A 20,377-nucleotide genomic window follows, 5' to 3' on the forward strand; every position below is an offset into this window, starting at 1 on the left:
CGGATTTTTTTTGTCTGAATGCAGTTGTCACAGGAATTTTGTTTCTAGCGTAAAACTGACAACTAGAGTAGTCAAGGACTGCTTTCCTGAAAATAGTCAAACTTTCAACACTGCGTGGTAGAAAATTTTCAACCTGAGGCATGCTCTCACCTTGAGAGCTTTGAATGCCTTGCTCTAGGGAAGCAGAAGGATGGGTATGCTATTGTGCATGGCGGAGGTGCCAGGAAATCCATAAAGACAGGTTAAATGAATCTCACCTTAATGACCCTGTGATGGTGTCTACAAGATTATTTTCTAATTTTTATTTTGCATTTCCCTTTCCCATTTAGCTTCTTTCTATTTCGGTTTACAGCTGCTCTACCCTTCCATTTTATTCTATTATCTCCCTACTTTTTCTTGTTACTTAAAAACAAAAATCACTTTTCATCTTTTTTATTCTATCCCTGCTCCTGTATACCTTAAAAAAAGCTTTTACTATTAGCAGATCAACTTCTAGTACAGCTAGATGAAATGCTTAACCACTTCTTGAATCTCCTTCCCCTCCATACTGAATGGTTTCCTCAAATCACAGTTTTCTTATGGCATAAAGAGTTTTTTGTCTACCTCCAGATTTACCTCTAGTATGTGATACAAAATGAATTACATTATATTTTAATAAACCCTCTGTACAGATCCCTTGAGCATAAATTGAATGGCAAAAGATTATTTTATATTGCTTTCAATGCAATTCTTTTTTTGTCAGTGCAAAGAATGCAAGCTTGGGTTCTAACATAATATATACCCACTGAAAATATTTTCCCCAGTATGGGGGATACGCACTGAGAGCTCTTAGGTTTTGCATAGTTATTCTCCTTGGTTAGCCAGAAAGAAGAGCAACACCATCAAAATGCCTTTCTAGGAACTGTTTAGATGGTCTGTACTCCGTGAGATTTTAGTACAGATGTAAAAAGTTTCAAAGAATTAACAGGAAAAAAAGAGAATCTACCATTTATCACCTTACATGGTGCACCAAAAGCTTAAGACCCGTCATAAATTGACAAAGATAAAGCTAATAAAATTTGCAGAAGCTGAAAAGAAACAAATTAACAGGAAAATCACACTGAGACTGGTGGATTATTCATATAAGGTCGTAAGAATGAAATGTCAGACATTTTTGTGATGAATGAAAACTAATAAAAGTGAATTATATATGAAATGTATTTTACTAAATGCTTGCAATTGTTGCAATGAAAACACAGAAGCGGCGATTTTATACCTGATAAATGTTTTCTTCTGTTTCAGGCTCACGGATTGGCTCATGTCCAGCCTCAAACACAATGTACTATTACACCAGCAGCCAGAGAGGAAAAGTCAAAGATGAAACAGAGGGAAAAAGGCAATTTGGAATTCCACATAAAAACACAGGCAGGCATTAAAGAAACAAGTTCAAAGTACAGGCTGGCACCAACTGGTTTGCTGGAAAGCAGAGTAAGGTTGTTTCATATTTCATAAACTGATAGTGAATAGACCTAAATCTTCTCTAATGATCATTAGAGCAACTTCCTAATTCTTTCTCACTAGGGATACTGCCTGTAGCCCAATATTAATTTTCTGAAGTCAATGTGAATTTTGCCTCTTTTACATAATGGCAATTATTTCCACATGTGTTTGTTAGCTGTGAATAAAAAAGCTAAATCCAAACAGGGAGAGCAGGCTGGTGCTCATGTAACGTGCCACATGGTGAAAGGCTGTCATTTTTCATCTTCAGGTTCTTGCTTTATTGTGGAGAGCAAAAAAGTAAACCTCCTGACATTACAGAAGCCGAACAGTAATTTAGGGCATCCTAATTCTTATCATCTTCCTGGAAACACCTTACTCAGTGCTCAAAAATCACTAATGCTTGAATCACTTTCTTTCAGTGTGTCTCCAACTACTATGCCTCACTGGAAGAAAACAAAATCTCCAGAAAAAAAAGTTAACTGCTACATGTTTTGTTTCAGCACAAAAACATGAGAATGAAATTACATCTTTTTCTTCTTCACACTCAGTAGGATACTGGACATGAATATATTGACATATTTCTGATAATCATCTTTGCTCCCAGACGTTTTGCTTGGATGAAACAAGACTTAAATTACAGATCTATTATTAAATCATAGCCCAAATACCAACAAGGGAGTGTATTAGAACGTCAATTCTACTGTTTTTTTCCGAAATATTCACCCTCTGAATGAAATTCTGGCTGCACAGAAGCCAACAGCAAAACATCAACTTATTAGTATGAAAACAAGATGACACCTTCCTTATATTCAAATTAACTCCCTTTTCTGTTAGACTGTTCATTTAAAAAATAGTGACAAATGTCATTTGGAAACTGACTCTGGACTCACAAACCACACTTTAGGAAATATTTAATCTAATATTTCTATACAGATATACTGTTCTTTTACTTACAGCTTAACCTCTAAATATGCTACTTCCTGTAAAATTCTTAGAAGTCTCTGAAAAGATTTATCTCAGCATGTATCTAGTCATTTCTGAAACTCCCAGCCTATACAGCTTCAGAAATTACCTGGTATACAGGGTCTTCTACATCTTCTTCCAAAATTGTCTACAGCAAAGAGGACAGGAAGTAAAAGCAAAGAACATAAACACTAGAGATAAAAGAACTGTATTCAGAAACTAAAGGACAGCAAAGAAATAAGCAAAATGTGCAGGTAAGCATAAAGTTCTTTTTTTCTTCAGTATGCAGATAAAGCCTAATTATTACACAAAGTAACTCTATTCATGTCTCATCAGTTTAACAATCTGCACCTTATTTGATTTGATTCAAATACAAACATTCAGAAGTATATGGAAACTTCCTTACAGCGTAAGATGTTGTTAAAAAACTGACTTACAACACGATAGCCTTCATTAAAGTATTCCTCCTGCATTAGGAGAAACATTATGCTGGAAATGAATGGATCATTTCAAGTTGCCAAGCATGTTCATCTTACCCCAGGTGATAGCTTTCATCACTGTTTAATCCTGCTTCTGAGCTAACAATAGCTGCTAGGCTCATATTTGTCCATTTCGAGCTAGCATCACTCAGACTTGATGCTGTTAACAAAAGCTGAGGACACCAAGTGCCTCTTTGGAGCAGTTTTGGGGGATACTTCAAGCCATACTTTTCTTGGCAGTAGTCTAAGCTTATGCATGTACCTGGTATACCGCTTGTTCACACTGTTTGTCCTTTTGTGCCTTTTTTTCCATTTCTTCCCTTTGTTTCAGTTCATAGATGAGCTGAAACAGATCTCGCAAGTCCAGAATTACAGGTTCAGCCTGCAGAAACAAAAGGAGTGAGAAAGGTTTCTACATGGCACAAGATACTCCTTTTATCCCATCCTGCTGACAGAGCAGTTATACTAACTCCAAAAAGAGAGAACTTCATACAGAATTAATTTCTGCCATAGCATGCAGGCTAAGGTTAATGATAATTATAATTTTGAATATAAAAACCACTTATATTTATTAGTAGTTTCTTATACAGTGAAATTATGGTAGACTATATGCAAAGTCGCTAATTGGTTTCTAACACTTTGTTAAATGAGTATAGGAATATACCCAAAGTTATCTGTATTCAAATAGAGTAACCAGTTTAGTCAGAACACAAAGTTTTAACTAATTATAAATATATATATGTATATATATATATATCAAGAAAAATTGGAACTAGTGAAATAAATTCATTTTTTGCCAAGATGGCTTCATTTATTTGCTATTTAGGAACATGTAAGCAGACACTTGTGACAAGTATAGCACAATCACAACCAATACAGACTGGCCTCTTGACCAGCTTCTTATGAACATGACTTTTCAATTGAGCTACACTGTAAAAAATGACAATGGTCCAATACTTACTGCCTGGGCCGTTTTTATTGCCACAAATCTATGATTTCCCTCCTTTCCACATACATATCCAAACGCTCGGTGGTCTGTGATATCCTTTGCGATGTATGATATTTCATGAACTGCATGGTGGTGCTGTAGTAGCTATTAAAAAACAACAAGAAATATCCATCAAAATGTTCCACTAAGGCTGCATCAATTCCTTTCACCAGTGCTTCACCTGGATCTCAGCACACCTACGGAATTAAAATAAGCATTCCCTGGTGTCAAAATCAATTAACTTCTGTACTCTTTATGCCTATCCCCTTTTCAAAATCTGGCCAAATTTGACTTAGTTTAGTCATTTGACTAAAACCTTCAACTGAATAATTTTCTCAGTATCTTCTGGTGAGATAAAATTCAATTAAAAAATAGGACTACCTACTTACTACACAGACAGCATCCTAGGTGCAGAATCCATATTAAATAGGTATAGAAAAGAGAAAGCAGCAGCCTCCTGTAGCTTCCTACAGGGTGACTCTAAGGACAGGCTCATCTGTAGGGGTTGTAGGACTAGAGGTGGAAGATGTGATCTCTACAAATCAGCAGCAGGGCTGCTCTATCTCTACAGCAGTAAGCATCAGCAAGCAAGCGGTATTGTGATATTCCACTTAAGCAGTAACAGAACTCCAAAAATTTTCCCAGAAAATTCGTGGAAACATGATTATCCAACTTAAAACAATGCTATTTGCGAATATTCACATTTTATTTAAAATCTTACTTTGGTTAATAATAATTAGGAAAAAAAAATCCAATTGCCTTTTAAATACGTGAGTAAAACTCTCCCCAGAGCCAGGACACGAACCTGAGACTCCTCTAAGCATGGTTTGGCCAGACAGCAATGCAGAGTGCCAGCGTCCTTTTCACTGTGGCCTAATTAGTATTTCATTACCAAAGTAGTGCTTAAGTATTTCCACTCAGAATAACGTTCTTGAAAAGTTTATCTAAAACAATCTATTAGTTTGAATTCCTACCCTCTGATACACTGGCTTGCTCCTTTATAATCTAGGGATAATGCCATTTCTGAGAGCAAGCAAAGCCTCACACTGAATTCTTTTGAGGTCCAGATCCCTGCTGGTTTGGAGAAAAGCACATTTTGAAAATCAGCAGGGCATCCACGCAATCTCTAAACAACCAGTTATTTTTAGAGTTTAAAAAACATTTTAAAATTCAAAACCAGAGAGGATCCGTGTGTGTAGAAGAGAAAAGGCTACACACGTGCAGGGCAAGTGACAAGCGACGAGACTCCCACAGAATACCGACTGAAATTTAAAAGGGGAGGCAGAACGCAAGAGGCAGATGACTATGTAGAAAACAAAAGACTGGACATATTTCTTTTTAATTTCTCAGTAAGCGACTCCTAACTTCCCAAGAACAAGGTTGCTTGTTCTTAGGGCAATGGAAGTGCTGCCACTGACTTCGAGCTGTGGCTAAGCCGAAGGTGTGCTCCAGACTTCTGCAACGTGTTAAGTGTTCAAAATTAATGATGGGATCTTACTTAGGTAATACATGGATATTGATTTATTAGGCTTTTCTGAAAGCCAGCTTACATGCTTACAATGAAATGAAATGTTCCAATCTCTCTATTCTGCATAAAACAGGGAACGTTATCTCTGGCTCCTATTAAATGAAAGTTCCTTGACATTGCTTTATTGATTGTGAGACAGCATTTTGCACTGAAATTAAACTGTGATCAGATTCCTTCCTTGTGGAATTACATCTGAAGAGCGCTCTACCATGGAAAAATATCACCCACAATGTAAGACAGCAGATGGAGATGCTCCAATTTATTTGGGAACCCTCATTAACTGTTTGAAAATCATTACGTTTGTAATGGTTATGATACTTCACATATTGTATCAATATATGTACAGATTAAGTAAAGGTGACTGCAACATTATCCTTTCAAGTATTTTATTGTACCAAGTGTTTAGAAAGAGTTTTTCATTTGTTTGAAGGATACTGAGTTGGAACATACACATAAAATGTAATATTGCATACGCATCTGCACTGAAATACAGGAATAAGCACTTATTTGAACCTGGGCTTTCAGACCTTGATGCATCGATTGTGTCCTTTCTACATTTTCCAATACCTCCAAATATTATTTAAGGAGTGCCTGGTTCTCTGCTCATCGGGAAGCAGAAATGACACTTGTTGCAGTCAGCAGAGACTTACCAATGCAAAACACCAGATCAGAGCTGCATCATTTTTGTAAATCATGTTGTAGGGCTGCAGCCTGCCTAATACCCTGCACAGCCCTTACATCAGCGAGCAGTGCACGGAAGGACAACAGAAGGGACGGCATGATGAGAAGCACAGCCTTGTCTCCTCTCACCCAGCCATCCAACAGAGACTTACAACTGAGCCAGTCTATAAATACACGGTCTTTGCATGTTTTGATTAAATCTGCGCCTAGTGCACTCGCAGGGATTAATCTGTCCTGCAAAATGAGGCCCACTGATAGAAATGGCTTCTTTACCACTCAGCCTGTAAGTGCTTACACGTAGCCACCCTCTCGACAAGCTGTTCACCAGCCTCTGAAGGAAATGAAACAAGAGCCACATAAAATTGCTTACAGCAGAACTGCTGGTCAGCACTCAGCAGTTAATATTCACATGCTCATCTGCCTCTCTCCCCCCAGCCTCTTCTTTTTTTTTTTCATCTTCAAGGTTTTAACATGACTTAATCCTCTCTCCAGTGGGTCAAAAGCATATAAAAGAAGTATTTCATAGCTCAGAGATGTTTATGACACCCCCATGTGCACGGGCTGATGGATTCCATCACATGCTATCTGATGTTTTTACTGCATCTTTGCTGAGTGCTGCTAGGAGCCATGCACCAAGTCTTAAGCGAGGTATCAGATTGTTTGGAGGGCTGCACTACAGCAGAACAAATTACAGAGAAGACTTAATTTGTATTATGGTTCAATACAGTCAATTAAATATTGCACAGATTAGAAAGTAATTTAACATTTAAGCTTCACTTGTTAAAAAATCCACTGTATTTCCTCCACATTATTTTGGCTCTCACATGACTTTAGTCACTGCTGAAAACACTGAGGATTTTAAAATGCAAGCGCAGATAAAGCCTCATATCGGACAACTAAGCCAGTCACAGGGTGCAACAGTTCTTCTTTTTAGGCTAAACACAATGGCACTGGGGACAGCCCCAGTACCCGCCAGCACCACACTCTTCCCTGTCCATTCGCCCAGCTCTCTGCAGCCACACTTATTTTCTCTTCTCTTCTCCTTTCCATCCCCTGCTTCTCCTCTTCCCCCTGCACGCCCCCTGTACATCACACTGAATTGATTTAGCTACCTCTGAGATCTGTAGCATTTCTAATTTCCCTCAGGCTGCTTGGCACCTACCATAAATTTTTTCACCCCTTATCCTCATCTTGCCCCTTTATTTCCATGCTGTAGCCTCCAGTGCCACTAAATCAATTAAGTCAATCAATTAAGTACTTGGAAGGCCCAGCAATCATGTCAAATATGTGAGTTAGATGGCATGAGAAAGTCACTGCTTTACCATTGCTATTTCTCTTTTAATGAGGTTGTCTATTTAGTGGAGCCTGGGGCGCCGTGTTAAGAGCCACAACAAAAACCATCTGCGAGCCGCAAAGCCTCCTACACGCACTGCCCCACCCAGAGCAGGACTTTGTACCACTTTATATCTGTATTCCCAGTATTACGTCCGTAAGGACAAGTTGCACTGGGATTTCAGCTGCACAGCCTCTCGCCTTGAGTTACGGTGAGCCTGCCCTCAGCTGGGTGCTCTCACCCAGCTGCTCCGCGCTGAGCATCGCCCCAGAATCAGTGCTGGGATCTGCATGACATCCCAAGCATCCTCTGCACTGCTCTTCCTTTTAGTCCATCTGAATAAGCATGAGCACATTTTGCGTGTCACACCAAGCCCCTCAAACAACAACGTTACCCACCAAACTGCAAAATCCTTGAAAGATTCATAATAAAATAATTTTATAGACCGTATATTTTTTTCATGTGGCTGTCTGCCTCCCCCATACTCCAACCCACATTGTGTTTGCTCAACTTTAGGAAAACAAGCCTTATACCTTTAGGAAGAGTACTGAACAAACCCTAGGACCTGAATCTAACACGGAAAATTACGGCAACGCCTTAACAATAAGCTTAGCAAGCTAGAAGTGTAATAGCACATTTACCATTGTATATTGCAACACGTTAAGTTAAAACAATGAACTGTAAAACACGTGAGTGGTTCTCAGATGAGTTTCATCTCGTTGCTGCCAGACATGCTGGATCTGTACCGACATGCCACCAGTTACTCCGCTACACCTACGAGCTGGTCGTGTTCACTGCTGGTGCTCAAGATGTGCTTGCAATGGCACTTCTGTCAATTGCTGCTCATGGCCACTTCCTTAGCAATTGGACAGCTGTTTTGCACGACTGTTTTTCTTCTATATTATTTTGGCCCACTTTCCAAAGATGAATACAAACAAATATTTGAATTTTGTTCCAGTTGGTTAGAAAGGCAAGAGAGGAACAGTTCACCCAGGCCATACACTAGAAAAGGGGTCAGCTTTCAAAAAACATCATCATATATGAACACCTGGAAAGCAAAACCCACTAGAAACACCTCTTGCAGTTCTAGAGAGCTCAGGACTGGGGGACACTTCCAGACACTGGCTACGACAATCAGTTTTTCACAGGCAAATGAAAGAGTATAAACCAAACACACCAGCATGGGGTGAGAAAAAGCATATAATGAGCAAGGTAACAATCTACAGAGGTACTGCAGCACACACTGCAGAAAGGTTTTGGAAGCTGGGGTTTGAGTGTGAACGTGACTGTACCCTTCTGCTGAAAGAGACTGAAAACATGCAAGCTGCTACACAGCCGAGAATGAATGGTCCAGCCCTAAATCCCTTCGATACAAAGCCACTCATGGAGCTTGAGGTGAACAATAGGTTAGGGACTTTTTGCCTGAAAAATACAAGAATAAGAGCTAGAAAGGAAAATGGAAGCTCTGAAGTGTACCCCAAGCCTGACTGGACTTCTCAGATGGCAACCTTGAAGCGTGTCCTCACAATGAGACGGAAACAAGTCTGTCTAATCCCTGTGCTTCTTCCATACAGATTGATTTTGCAGACAATAACCTAAACAAAGACTTTTCCAAGTGCCAACCTCTAACAGGCATTTCAGTGCACAAGCTTTGCAACAAAAACACATGGCATGAAAAGCACACTTTTAGATTACATGCAGTTCAAAGCCTGGTCTATGTAAAGCACCCAAAAGATGCGTAAATTTTATTTCCTCTTAATAATAATAATAAAAAAAATCTCATCATTCTCTTCCTGCAGCCAAGGAGACTGAAGCAAAACCAGGTAATGTGACTTGCTCCAGCTTACAGGGCAACCTGCTGATGAGTCAGGAAGGACAAAAGTCAGGGAGCATAATTGTATGTTTAAAGATAAGCCAGTCTTCAAGTGAAGTGCTGTACTAGGCTCAATCCGCACAGTTCAGTTCAGGCTACGTGAAGACAAGCACTTAGTGAAAGTACCTGAGGTAAGAGCCTGTTTGGCTGGACTCAAGAAGACGGCTTAAAAGCGTGCTTCAGCCTCTTCTAAAGTCTGAGCTAAGCCTTACCGTTTCTTTGGCTTGACAAAGAACTACTACTACTACTAGCACCTGTGTGTAAACTGGGAAGTAAGAGCAGCAAATTCTTAAGGGAGCAAATGGAGGCGTCCTTGTTTGTGCTTTCTGCGAGACGCACGTGGCATGATGCTCTCAACTTGCCTGGAGTTGTCCTCACTCACGGCCCGCAGAGTGTACGGTTAGTCAATTAAGTTAGCAGGACTTAACTTTGCCAGCACAGCGGTCTAATTGTGATGAATGGATCCACAACATTGAGCTAGCTGGATATTCAAAGAACCTAATTTGTGAAACAGAACACCACTAAGGTAATAAACTTCTGTCTGGCTCTCATAATTTGTAATAATGTCTGACAAAGACCAGATATGAATTTAGTTATTGTTCATTGTCTTCAAAAGCAAATGCTAAGTTGCTCATGCAGAAGATCCATTTATTAGATATATGAACTTCTGAAAGGAACAAAACAAAACTGGAATGCACACATGGCCAATTTCCTATCTTCACTTCAACAGCTTTTCAATTTCTTATTGTACCAGGAGTGAAACTAGCTAGCTAAATATAAAGCCCTTGTCCAATTACCATTAATCCCGGGTTATACTTAAAATATGCACTTGCAAACATCATTCCAGGACAAATAAAATCCTAAAGGACAAGGAAACATTTCTACAGAGCTTTTGAACTACAAATGTGCTACACTAAAGCTGTGCTGCTGGACATCCCATGAGTCTTACACTATTTTCTTATTGTTTTTGTGTCAGACATGGTCTTTGTTTTACCAGGATGGTTAAAACAATGGAGGATTTGCACAGGGATATTGAGAAGCAAGAGATGTGATCCTCAATACCCCTTTAGGTTGTATACATCCCTTAGGTTCTATAAGCACCTCATCTGTTTGAGACCATCTACAGACTATAATATGCTGCCTTACCTTGCCATTTCACTATTTCAATGTAGTGTACAAGTCGCAATACTTGCTTATTAGGATATTATTTTATTCCTTGGGATGGCAGCTGGCCCAGTGGCCACTGCTGTGTTTCCAAGGCTGTAACGCATCTGTTTGACTGTACTCCCTGTTAGCACCCACCTCATCACCTTGTGAAAAACAGTCACTAGATCGATAAAGCCATAAATATCCCAGCACTGTCTCTCTACTCTCAAGCCAAAGCTCGCACACAGCCTAAGCGTAGCACTTCTTACCATAACTTGTGTTTTCCTGATATGCTCTGAAGTTTGTAAGACTGTTATTGATGAAATCTGGAATTTGAGGGAGCACAATACTCAATAATAGACAGTTTGTTACAGTGTCACTGAACATCTCAGTATTTTTATTGCATTCATCTTTACAGCCTGTGAATTCCTTCAGAGAAACCTCTGCTTTTACAAAGTTCTTTTGTTCCTTTACACCAACATCTTTCACCTCCTGAAATGCTTTTGATTTATATGAACAGCTCAAGACGTTTCTTCATACAACTCCTAGTAGCTTTGCAAGTATTTTTTGACTTTAACTGCCTCAAGTCCTAAGTGCTTCAGATTTAGTAAGTGTTATGAGCCACTCTCTTCTTGTAGACTGTGATTTGAAAAGCTCGTTGCTGAAAACCAGCCTTGGATGCTCTTGATTTGTCACACAAACTCTATGAAGCAAAGCTTACAAAGATCACAAAAATCCCACTCATATTGGCAATACTAAAATTCAGGTTGCAATGGATAGTCATCAAACAGAAACTTTCTTTAACCATAAATCTAATTCCATAACATCATTAAATCCTCTGGAATAGGAGAAAAAGACAAGAGGAATTTATTTTATATTTATCTGTCCATATGCCAAATACTTTTACCAATATAATAAGACTTTAAATAGGGCTGAGGGAAAGCACATGTACACAAAATAAGAATAGGAAAGGACCCTATGAACTCATGAACTGCATATAACCAATACGTCATGTCCCTGAACCAACCAAAAATGAAAACAAGAAAAGTTGAGTAGTTTATAACATGCAATGTTTTATATCTTTCAAACACAAAAGTAATTTCATAACTAGAAATAAACCAAAGCATACTAGCAAGAAATCCTACCTGTATTCAGCACTGACAGACTGGTTTCAAATGGCACCGTGTAGGACTGGGCAAAACCCACTCAGCTCAACTCTTCATCACTCATGGCTTAAGTTTCTAGCAGCCAGCATATAACTACACAGTACCAGCTAAAGGACTAAAATGTTCCCTAACACAGATACAGGCTTGCATGTGAGAAATATCTGAGTTTCTTTTTTTCTGTACTCCAAAAAGTTAAGCTTTCGCTCCTGGGGTCACCCTTCTCTATACTATTTTTGACAAAATTCATTATCGTGAGAGATCCTGCTGGTTCCCAGCACAGGTGTCTCAGCTGCTGAATATTCCTCCCAATGCAGAACTGGCCTGCAACACTGTGGCAGCATCCTTGAAAAGGCTAACAAGCAACCTCTATCAATATTGTAAGATCTCAGATTATTCCATAATTGAAGATGCACCATCACAAAGTATTATGATGATGGCCGTGGTTAAAGTGAACTCAGTGTACCTGCAGGTTAGCAAACAGTGATAGTAACTTCTAAGAAAGACGTATCCGTGCAGTACAAGTGACTGGAGCAAAATCTTTAGACTTCAGAAACAGTATCACTAACTACCTACCCCAGTCATAAACACCACGCCAGCATTTCATGACATTTTATACTCAGTCTTCCTACAAAGAAAGAGAGGATACCTTTTTCTGTGAGTTACAACTGCATGTATAAACCAACTCCAGATAATCTCATAAACAAGCTGCTCCTTCCTTTTGCTCAGGTCCCACAACAGACACTTAACTGAGGATATAAAACGTCCAGAGTAACTCAACGTGAATGCATGTAGTACTGGAGCTCTGAAGGCAAGAATGAAATAAAATCTAAATGGCAAACCTCAAAGAGACTTTAAAAAGAACAAAGACCTTTTGTGTAATTTTAAGTTTGATTTGGGGTGGTTTTTTCCTGCATTATCCAGAGGCAGGAATTTCTGGAGTCGTGCTCGGTAGGTCCCGTTGTGTTACAGCAGTTCTACATTTCAATTCAAGCAGTGAAGCATTTTACAAGTTCTTCCCTGGCACCATCCAAAAGAGTCCCAAAGCTCCCATTCGCACATTTTCATGCCCAGAATTGTTTCTCCCCTGCTTGTTTTCCTGTAAAGAAGGCTGAATGTTTAGGTTTAGTCTTCTCCTAACTGAAATCTCCAAAAGCAAACTCAGATTTATCAGTCCACACATAGCCTTGGCCCAGAGAGGAGCACAGCTCAGCTACATGGGCTGTTCTCTTTCCTGTCCTTTACTTCTCCCCATCCTTTACAACTCCTGTGTACAGTACAAACTCTGCTTCCCTTCTCCTAATCAAAGCTAAACTTCCTCATGACTTCAGTCTCAGCACTGCCCAACGCTAAACCTTATGCATGTACAGTTACATTCTCACATGCTAAACACTTCAAAATACTTCCAAACTCTTGTAGCATTCACTGGAGGGCACTTGTCCAACTAAAGATCCAAGAAGGTTATAACACCTTCTACTAAACCCCTCAACCGTTTTAAAAGCTAGGACACGATTAAAAAAATCTGATTCAGATCCAAAAAACAAGAATATGTTCTGAGCTATGGATCAGAGGCTAAGAGCTACACGCAATTTTCAGACACACAGAGTTCTCATTTTCTTTAAATTTCCAGGCACTCAGATGAATGAGTGCTCTGCCTCACCTGTTTCACAACACTCCCTTTCAAGTCTGCACAACACTGCTGCTTGCTTTGCTGGGAGTACAGTGATGCTGAGTTAGGACGGGAACCACAAAGGATAAAAAGTATTAATAGCAGAGACAGCCCACTAAATGCTGCTTGTTCCAGAAGAGTGCTGCAATGCCGGGATGTGTAATCCCACACTGCCACCAGGTACTGGGTAGCACACTGGGAGACGTAGCTCCAGCCCTCAGGCTCTGCACTGTGTGTTTGCATGCATGCTGAGGATACAGCGGATAAAACAGATGGAAAGTTGTGAGGATAATTATCTCACTTAGGAAGTTATTTATGAACAGTTATTTATATATTAATCAAAGATCTATTGGTATCTGAAAGGTATTACTTACATAACTGAGGGACAGGAACAACCAAAGTATTTGTGTTGGGTAACTGTCAACAACTATCAGCATCCAGTGGCTGCCAGCATCCCTTCTTCTGTTCTCCTTCCACAGGGACACTTACTACATAAACTAGGCGGAAGAAAAGGCATTTACTTGTCCCCCTGGACTATCACGCTGAACAAAGCTCTTGCTGACTTCCCTGTAAACACAGATGTGATCCCGAGGGCAGAACATCATCCAGCGATTTTATTGCCAATAGAGCTCTATTACTATCATCCCGCAAACTCCAGGTAACTTTAAAAGTAAACCTTCCTGTAGCTTCCTATCCCATTACGCTGACAGCTAAGGTCATCTGTTTCCCGGGCGTTTGACACCAGCAACAGGAGAGGTTAAACAGCCTACAAGTCCGCACAGAAATTCAGACGCACCGCCCGCAGTACTGCTATTACCAGGACAAACCAGAAAATTGCAGAGCAGCCCACCGGCTAAAATGCACTGAATAGAAAGGAAAATCACTGGCACACCCGGGGTGTAATGCTTCACAGACATCTCAAAGAGGAAGGCACTGAGGATTTCAAAGGGGGACGTAACTTTCTGTTACGGCACCCGCTGAAGGTCCCCCACCGCTCTCCGGGGCAGTTTTAGTGCATCTCGGCGGCCTGCTCTATTATTATGTCAGCATTTCTCTCGCTAAATCCTTTTCTGAGCAGTTTGAAATTCAGCCATTATAATTCTGCGTGTGCTGAAAATGGGACTGCAATTTTTTTTCTAGCGTGTAATGCATTAACCTGGCTTTGAAATACCAGTACCTGCAAGTATCCCCCCACAAGCAATGGCATTTTGGGTGCTCTTCTACATGACAAATTGCAGCTGGAGAAAAGGAATACAGATTTGTTGGAGTCCATGAGACTACTATGTGACTTTCATATCTTAATTTATCTGATTTAAGGAAGGCTACAGATTACAGACGAAAAAAAAACAAAACATAACTCTATACTTTGAGTTTTTTGCTATGGGACTTCGAGCGTTTTGCTATGCATCCTCACTGGAAGGATGCAATGAAGCTCCACTACATAATAGGATCCATAAGAACAAACATTTTTATGCTGACTTTACAGTTTTCAGTAAAACTCCCCCCAAATTCTGTTTTAGCATACCAAACGTTAAAACCAGATGATTTTAAGTCTACTGCTGCGTGTTTGGCTTAAACAACAGGAGGACTTATACTGCCAAATGAGACCACCAATAAGTCATAAAAATCTGATTTTCTGCCTTTCTGAAAGCAATCAAATTTTTATCCTTTCCACACTGAAAAATAAAATTACAATAAATTCCCACAAATTATTTCAGTTTAGATAAAATGACTTGAATAGCTTTATTTTATCTGCATGCCAGATGGTGTCAAAAATGTGAAGGCAGTTCCTGTGGGTAACTCACTACAAGAAGGCAGAGCTTAGCTGAAGATCAGAGCATTTCCAAATGAGGGAAGGGACAAAAATTTCAGCCTTACTCTTTATGTTAGTAGGAAAGACAATATTCAAACCAAAGCACCAGATCCAAAAACACCCAGACTTCATAATGTGCAAAATCACACCTGAGTTTTACCTTTTGGGTTCTTTTTTTTTTCCACAGTGACAAAGCTGTCATAATATATAAGGCTTTTATAGTCTTCATACAGCAAACTGAGCATGTATGCAATGTATCTCTACAAGCTTGTGGCTATTAAAAATCCCTGTGGAGCACTCTGAACTACCTAAACTGTCTAGGGCACTGTTGGGAAGGCCGATAAGAAATGAATTACAATAGTCAATAAGGGATGTAATTATAGAAGTAGGTTCTTCTGACATTTACATTTTGCTAACTGTCAGATGTTATTTATTAAATGTATTATTGTTTCCATTTTAAAATATCATGAGACTGTAAATACCTTGTCAGAGTAATATGCAGGGTTTTTAAGCTACCTACTGGGCTGTATCCTAATTAGATTTATTTACTACATGTAAAACAGTAAATGCTATGTCTTAGTACTCACGTTTACACATAGACGGGGAAGTGCCAGGCACTTGAGGCCTCCCCTCAGCCTCCTCTGCTCTGGGCTGAACAAAGCAAGGGGCCTCAGCCGCTCCTCATGCATCTGGCCCTCCAGACCCTTCCCCATCTTTGTAGCCCTGCCTTGGACACCTTCTAATAAATTTATGTATTTCTTATATTGTGGCACCCAAAACTGCAGAGTACTCAAAGTGAGGCCACACCAGCAGAGAGCAGAGCAGGACAACCCCTTCCCTTGGCCGGCTGGCAGTGCAGTGCCTGATGCACCTCTGAGACATAGATTTTAACGAGTTTCCAGCACAGGAGTGCTTTAAGGAGAAATGTGAAGAATACAGAAGTACCAGATGAAGATTTGCAAAGAATTTCCCCGAAGTCTGATGGACAGGATGGGTAGAGGCTCAGAGTTGTTTATTTGAGAACTGAATAAATGGATGATGAAAGCTGGCACTGTGGAATGGCTCCTTGGATGAGGATGAAGAGTAAAGGGAGCCATGAAGAGCCTGGAAACGAAAACAGACAGGCTATGGGTTGATAAAACAGACAAGGCAGATCCAGCATAGAAATACAAAGAGAAGCATGACATGATCAAAAGAATAAGCTGAGACAGCAATCTTGGCAGTCACAACAGATTTCCAAAATAAAAGTCACATTTGTCAAGGACAGAGAAAAGGATAACAATTGAGACATGAGATGGAGAGAGGCAGAACTGTATTTTAAGCATTTTGTAAGCATGGCAATGAGCACTGTATTTCAGAGTAGTTACCGGGAATCTGTAAGATCTGGAGTTGCCCTAGATGTGGCAATCGAAAACAAGGTTGAGTCAAGAAGGCTGCTGAGTTTACAGGGCTAAATAATAGATGATGCTGATATTTTCCTCCGCACTCAGAAAAGAAGGTCAGAGAGAGACCTTTGGGAGTCAGGATTAAAAGGCCTGTTTTAGCCATGTTAAGCTTGATCTGATGGCTAAACATGCAGGGAGAGGGCTGGAAGGACAGGTCAACATTTGAACAGAAGGACATGGGGCTGGCATCATTTGGTTTGACACAATAACTGAATTTGTATTTGCAAATCAAGTAAATATTGATAAAAAGCACAGCAGCAGAAGAAAAAGAGATCAAGGACAGAGCCCAGGAAATCCCACATGAAAACTGCAGGACAGAGAAAGTAAAATTTGAAACACAGGAGTAATACCCAGAGATAAGAGATATGGAGGCCAGGAGGAAGGACTTTATTCAAAATTGTATTGATAAGTTAATGATGCTAATGCAGTGCTGCAGCTGAGGCCGATCACAAAGAGGCCAGCAGGAACCTGGAGAAGACCGATTTTAAGGAATTGAAGAGGATGAAATTCACCTCCACAAGGTTCTGGTCTAGACCTGGAAAGAGCTCCAGGCAGGGACACTCACAATTTTCTGCAACATACCATGCCCTGGCAAACACAAAAATTCAATGAACTAATCATACCCTCTCTCCTGCTCACTGCAGAGCAAGTACAAAGCAGATAAAACAAGTTCCTTCTTTTATTTCTATTTTTAAATATTTGGAGACGTTCAGTGATAGAAACTTGACAGTTTGACATTTCATCTGCTCCAGCACATGTGCTTCAAGGAATAATTACAGAGCCATAATCGTACCTCAATTTCTGGTCAAAGATGCCAGAACCAACAGATTTCCAGTAAAGTCAAGAAGTACCTTTGGTACATTTTAAATGAGGGATCTTCTGCCAACAGCAAGAATTTTAATCTTGCTAAATTTTTCTTTCAGCCAACTTTAGCTGTCCTGTTAGCAATCTATCAGCATAATTAACACTATTCTCATCAAATGGAGGAGAGCACCAAATACTGGGGTTATCAGCACAAAACTGCCATCGTCTCTGATGAACCTGGAAAAGGCTTTATAGGAGCCTCAGAAACAACTTTAAAAAATCTGTGTAGTATAAGGTCGAGAGAGCCTATGAGGTCAGGAAGGTGGGCAAGATCTAGAAACCTGAATAGTTACTGGGTCATATCCCAGCCCGAACAAAAACTCAGCATAAGATAACAACCTGAGGCCAGGAGGATTATAATCACCCATTACAGGTGCATTTATTTGGATGTAGCGAAGATTCAAAGCAGAAGCACCCCTCCTTGTTTAGCATTTCAGCACAGTCGCTAGTTCTGCAGCCAGCAAGAAAAGGCAAATTCATTGCTTTTGTACAAAATGCTACAGACAAGGTCTGGTCCCCTAGCACAAACAGGGAGGTATTATTCATAGAGTAACACTTAGGCAGGTAAACCCTGCCCTGTATGAGATTCACATAATTGTCTTAAAAGATGATACGTTGGAATAAAGGTTGGGTAAGACGAATGAGAAATGATAAATATATATAAATATATATGTACACAGCTTTCCTTCCTGAACTTCATACTGGCAGAAAATGGCTACAGATTAAATTCATAAAACATGAGTAACACACTGCAACACTTTTCTGCAAAATTGTAACCCAATCAGACATCTACAGTTTTCCCAGATATGATACAAACCCACAAGCACTGTGTTTTCATAAAGGTATGGGTCAGCATCTCTGAACAACTGACACTCCCAAGTGTACAACAGAGAATGAAAATAAAACTCACTCTTGGGGTGCTGCGTATGAGAAAATAAGAAAAACTGGTGAAGTGACTGGCGTCATCATAGACTGGATTACAATCCATATATTTACAGTATTTCTCACAAACAAAAGCGGTACTGACATAGGATGACTGGATGACTGTAGCATCTAGATATTTCATCTGTAACAGTAGCTTATATAGAGACATATACTGCAGTATATTTGGGTAATTTGCATACCCCTAAACTGACAATTTTATTTCAACAGAAATAATTCTTAAAGCCAATTTGTAAATTTTTCCTTTTGACATATTTCTCTTTTACAGTGTCTGGGTTTTCCATCAAAGTCAAAGGAGTTTTGCAATTAGAGCATGAATTTAAAAGCATAGCTCATTACATGAATGTAGAAGAAAATGGTTTCCCTAGTATTTTATAGAATTAAATTCTTGTTCTTAAATACATTTTTGTAAAGTAACCTACAGTAAACAAAGATTTATTGTTACATTAATAAACAATGAGACAATTACAGCCTCTTTACAGAGACCATATTAGTCATGCACGTCTAATGAAGCATTACTAAGCTATCACAGGGAGATAGCCTGATGTGTGTGATTAACAAAATAATACTCATAAATAGCTAATGAACAATGATGGTCCTTTAAAAATTGTGCATATCCTGCTATATGGAGAGTTATGGGGTTTGTTGCTTTCTAAGAAGCACATTAACCGCCAGGCTCCACCCTGAAAAGGAGCATATTAAATAGCATAATGCAACTATTTGCATTTTTGCCTTCTGCAGAGCATCCTTTTGAAAATATAAAAGCACTCCTATGAAAGCCAACGAGCGCAGCATACATTTCAGCTTGTGTGGTACTGTGGTTGAAAGATGACATCTTGAGATCGCACCAGGGTGTAGGGGGAATATAGCAGAACAAATGGGCAAAAATTATTTTCATACAACTTGCAGTCGTGAAATCCCCAAAGTAGCACTGGGTAGAAAAAGTTTGGATTTAGTAATAAGTGTGGTGGATTTTTAAATTTTAAATAAGATCATATCTTCCCTTAAAATTATGTGCATATTTGGGAAACGGATTCTGGAGAAGTGAAATGGCATGGATGGCCAACAAGCAATAGAAGGAAAAAGGGTACATTTATTAGAAAAAAGAAAAAAACGGTCAAAGCCCATGTGTAAGGACTATTTTTAGCACGCAGCAGGAGAACATCCTGTCAGTCAAACTAAATACAACTTTGGATTACACAGCTAATTTTGGAAATTTAACAGCAGAACAATAGTGCAGGAGGATGGTCATCCTTTTGTTTCCTCACTCCTTGTCATAAGATTAAAAGCCAGACCAGATCTATTGCTAATGCTCAATTTCACTGATTTTTTCCTATAAGATCATCATTTTTTGAAGGACTTTTTTTTTTTTTTTTTTTTTTTTTTAAACAGAAGAACATGGAACACGTTCCAAAACACTTTTTTTATTTTTGCATCTGACTCTGAGCAGGCTGCTGCAGGAGCTGAGTTAGTCTACATATGGGGTGCACAAATTGCAGACCTACAGGGTGAGCTTTGCTGAGCAGAGCCTTGCCTATCACTTTCTAAATACCTTGACTAGTATCTGAAAAGTGTATGAAGGGGCTTGTTTAGATTAATCCGTGGAACAGAATCAAGGAGTATATGAGCTGAGTGTTATTAATATTATTTAGGGAATTCCTTTTGCAGTGCTATAGATGCACTAAGTTGCCTTGTGTCTGCAGTGCAAACTCATAGCAAATCCTTCTTGTGGTTTTCTTGGTGAGATAAATTCTTCCCAAATGTTATTCCATTTTCAGCCTAACCTTCCTTCATGGATAAATTTACTCAAAGGGCAGAATTCCTGATAGCTGGAATAATGGCATTATTAAAATCAATATTATTTGATGAATATTAGGACTGCAACCTATCAGAGCTGTAACGTACAGGGGGGAAAAACCATGCTTATGATTTTCAGTAGTAACCCAAGTACAGACCTTCATCTGTAATGAATTATGAAGCAATTCTCCTAAATCATTTGTATGAAGTCAGC

The 20,377-nt window shown here is 39.5% G+C and overlaps 1 protein-coding gene across 18 annotated transcripts in view; it reads right to left on the minus strand.

The window, feature by feature from the left end:
• Positions 1-20,377, minus strand: part of DAB1 (DAB adaptor protein 1) — a 417,778-nt gene that overhangs the window by 33,023 nt on the left and 364,378 nt on the right. For 15 of the 18 annotated variants that reach the window (XR_005821955.1, XR_005821956.1, XM_040565219.1 and 12 more), the window contains 4 exons: positions 3,883-4,014; positions 3,184-3,303; positions 2,552-2,590; positions 1,256-1,321 (listed from right to left, as the gene is read on the minus strand). Coding sequence is in view for 16 of the 18 variants with exons in the window: in XM_040565219.1 (XP_040421153.1) it covers positions 1,256-1,321; positions 2,552-2,590; positions 3,184-3,303; positions 3,883-4,014 (357 nt within the window). In the remaining 2 variants the exon portion in view is untranslated. The remainder of the gene's footprint in view (positions 1-1,255; positions 1,322-2,551; positions 2,591-3,183; positions 3,304-3,882; positions 4,015-20,377) is intronic. The other 3 variants (XM_040565223.1, XM_040565222.1, XM_040565221.1) reach the window with 2 other exon arrangements.

This window comes from Cygnus olor, chromosome 8, assembly GCF_009769625.2.
Source record: "Cygnus olor isolate bCygOlo1 chromosome 8, bCygOlo1.pri.v2, whole genome shotgun sequence".
Lineage (NCBI taxonomy): Eukaryota > Metazoa > Chordata > Aves > Anseriformes > Anatidae > Cygnus > Cygnus olor.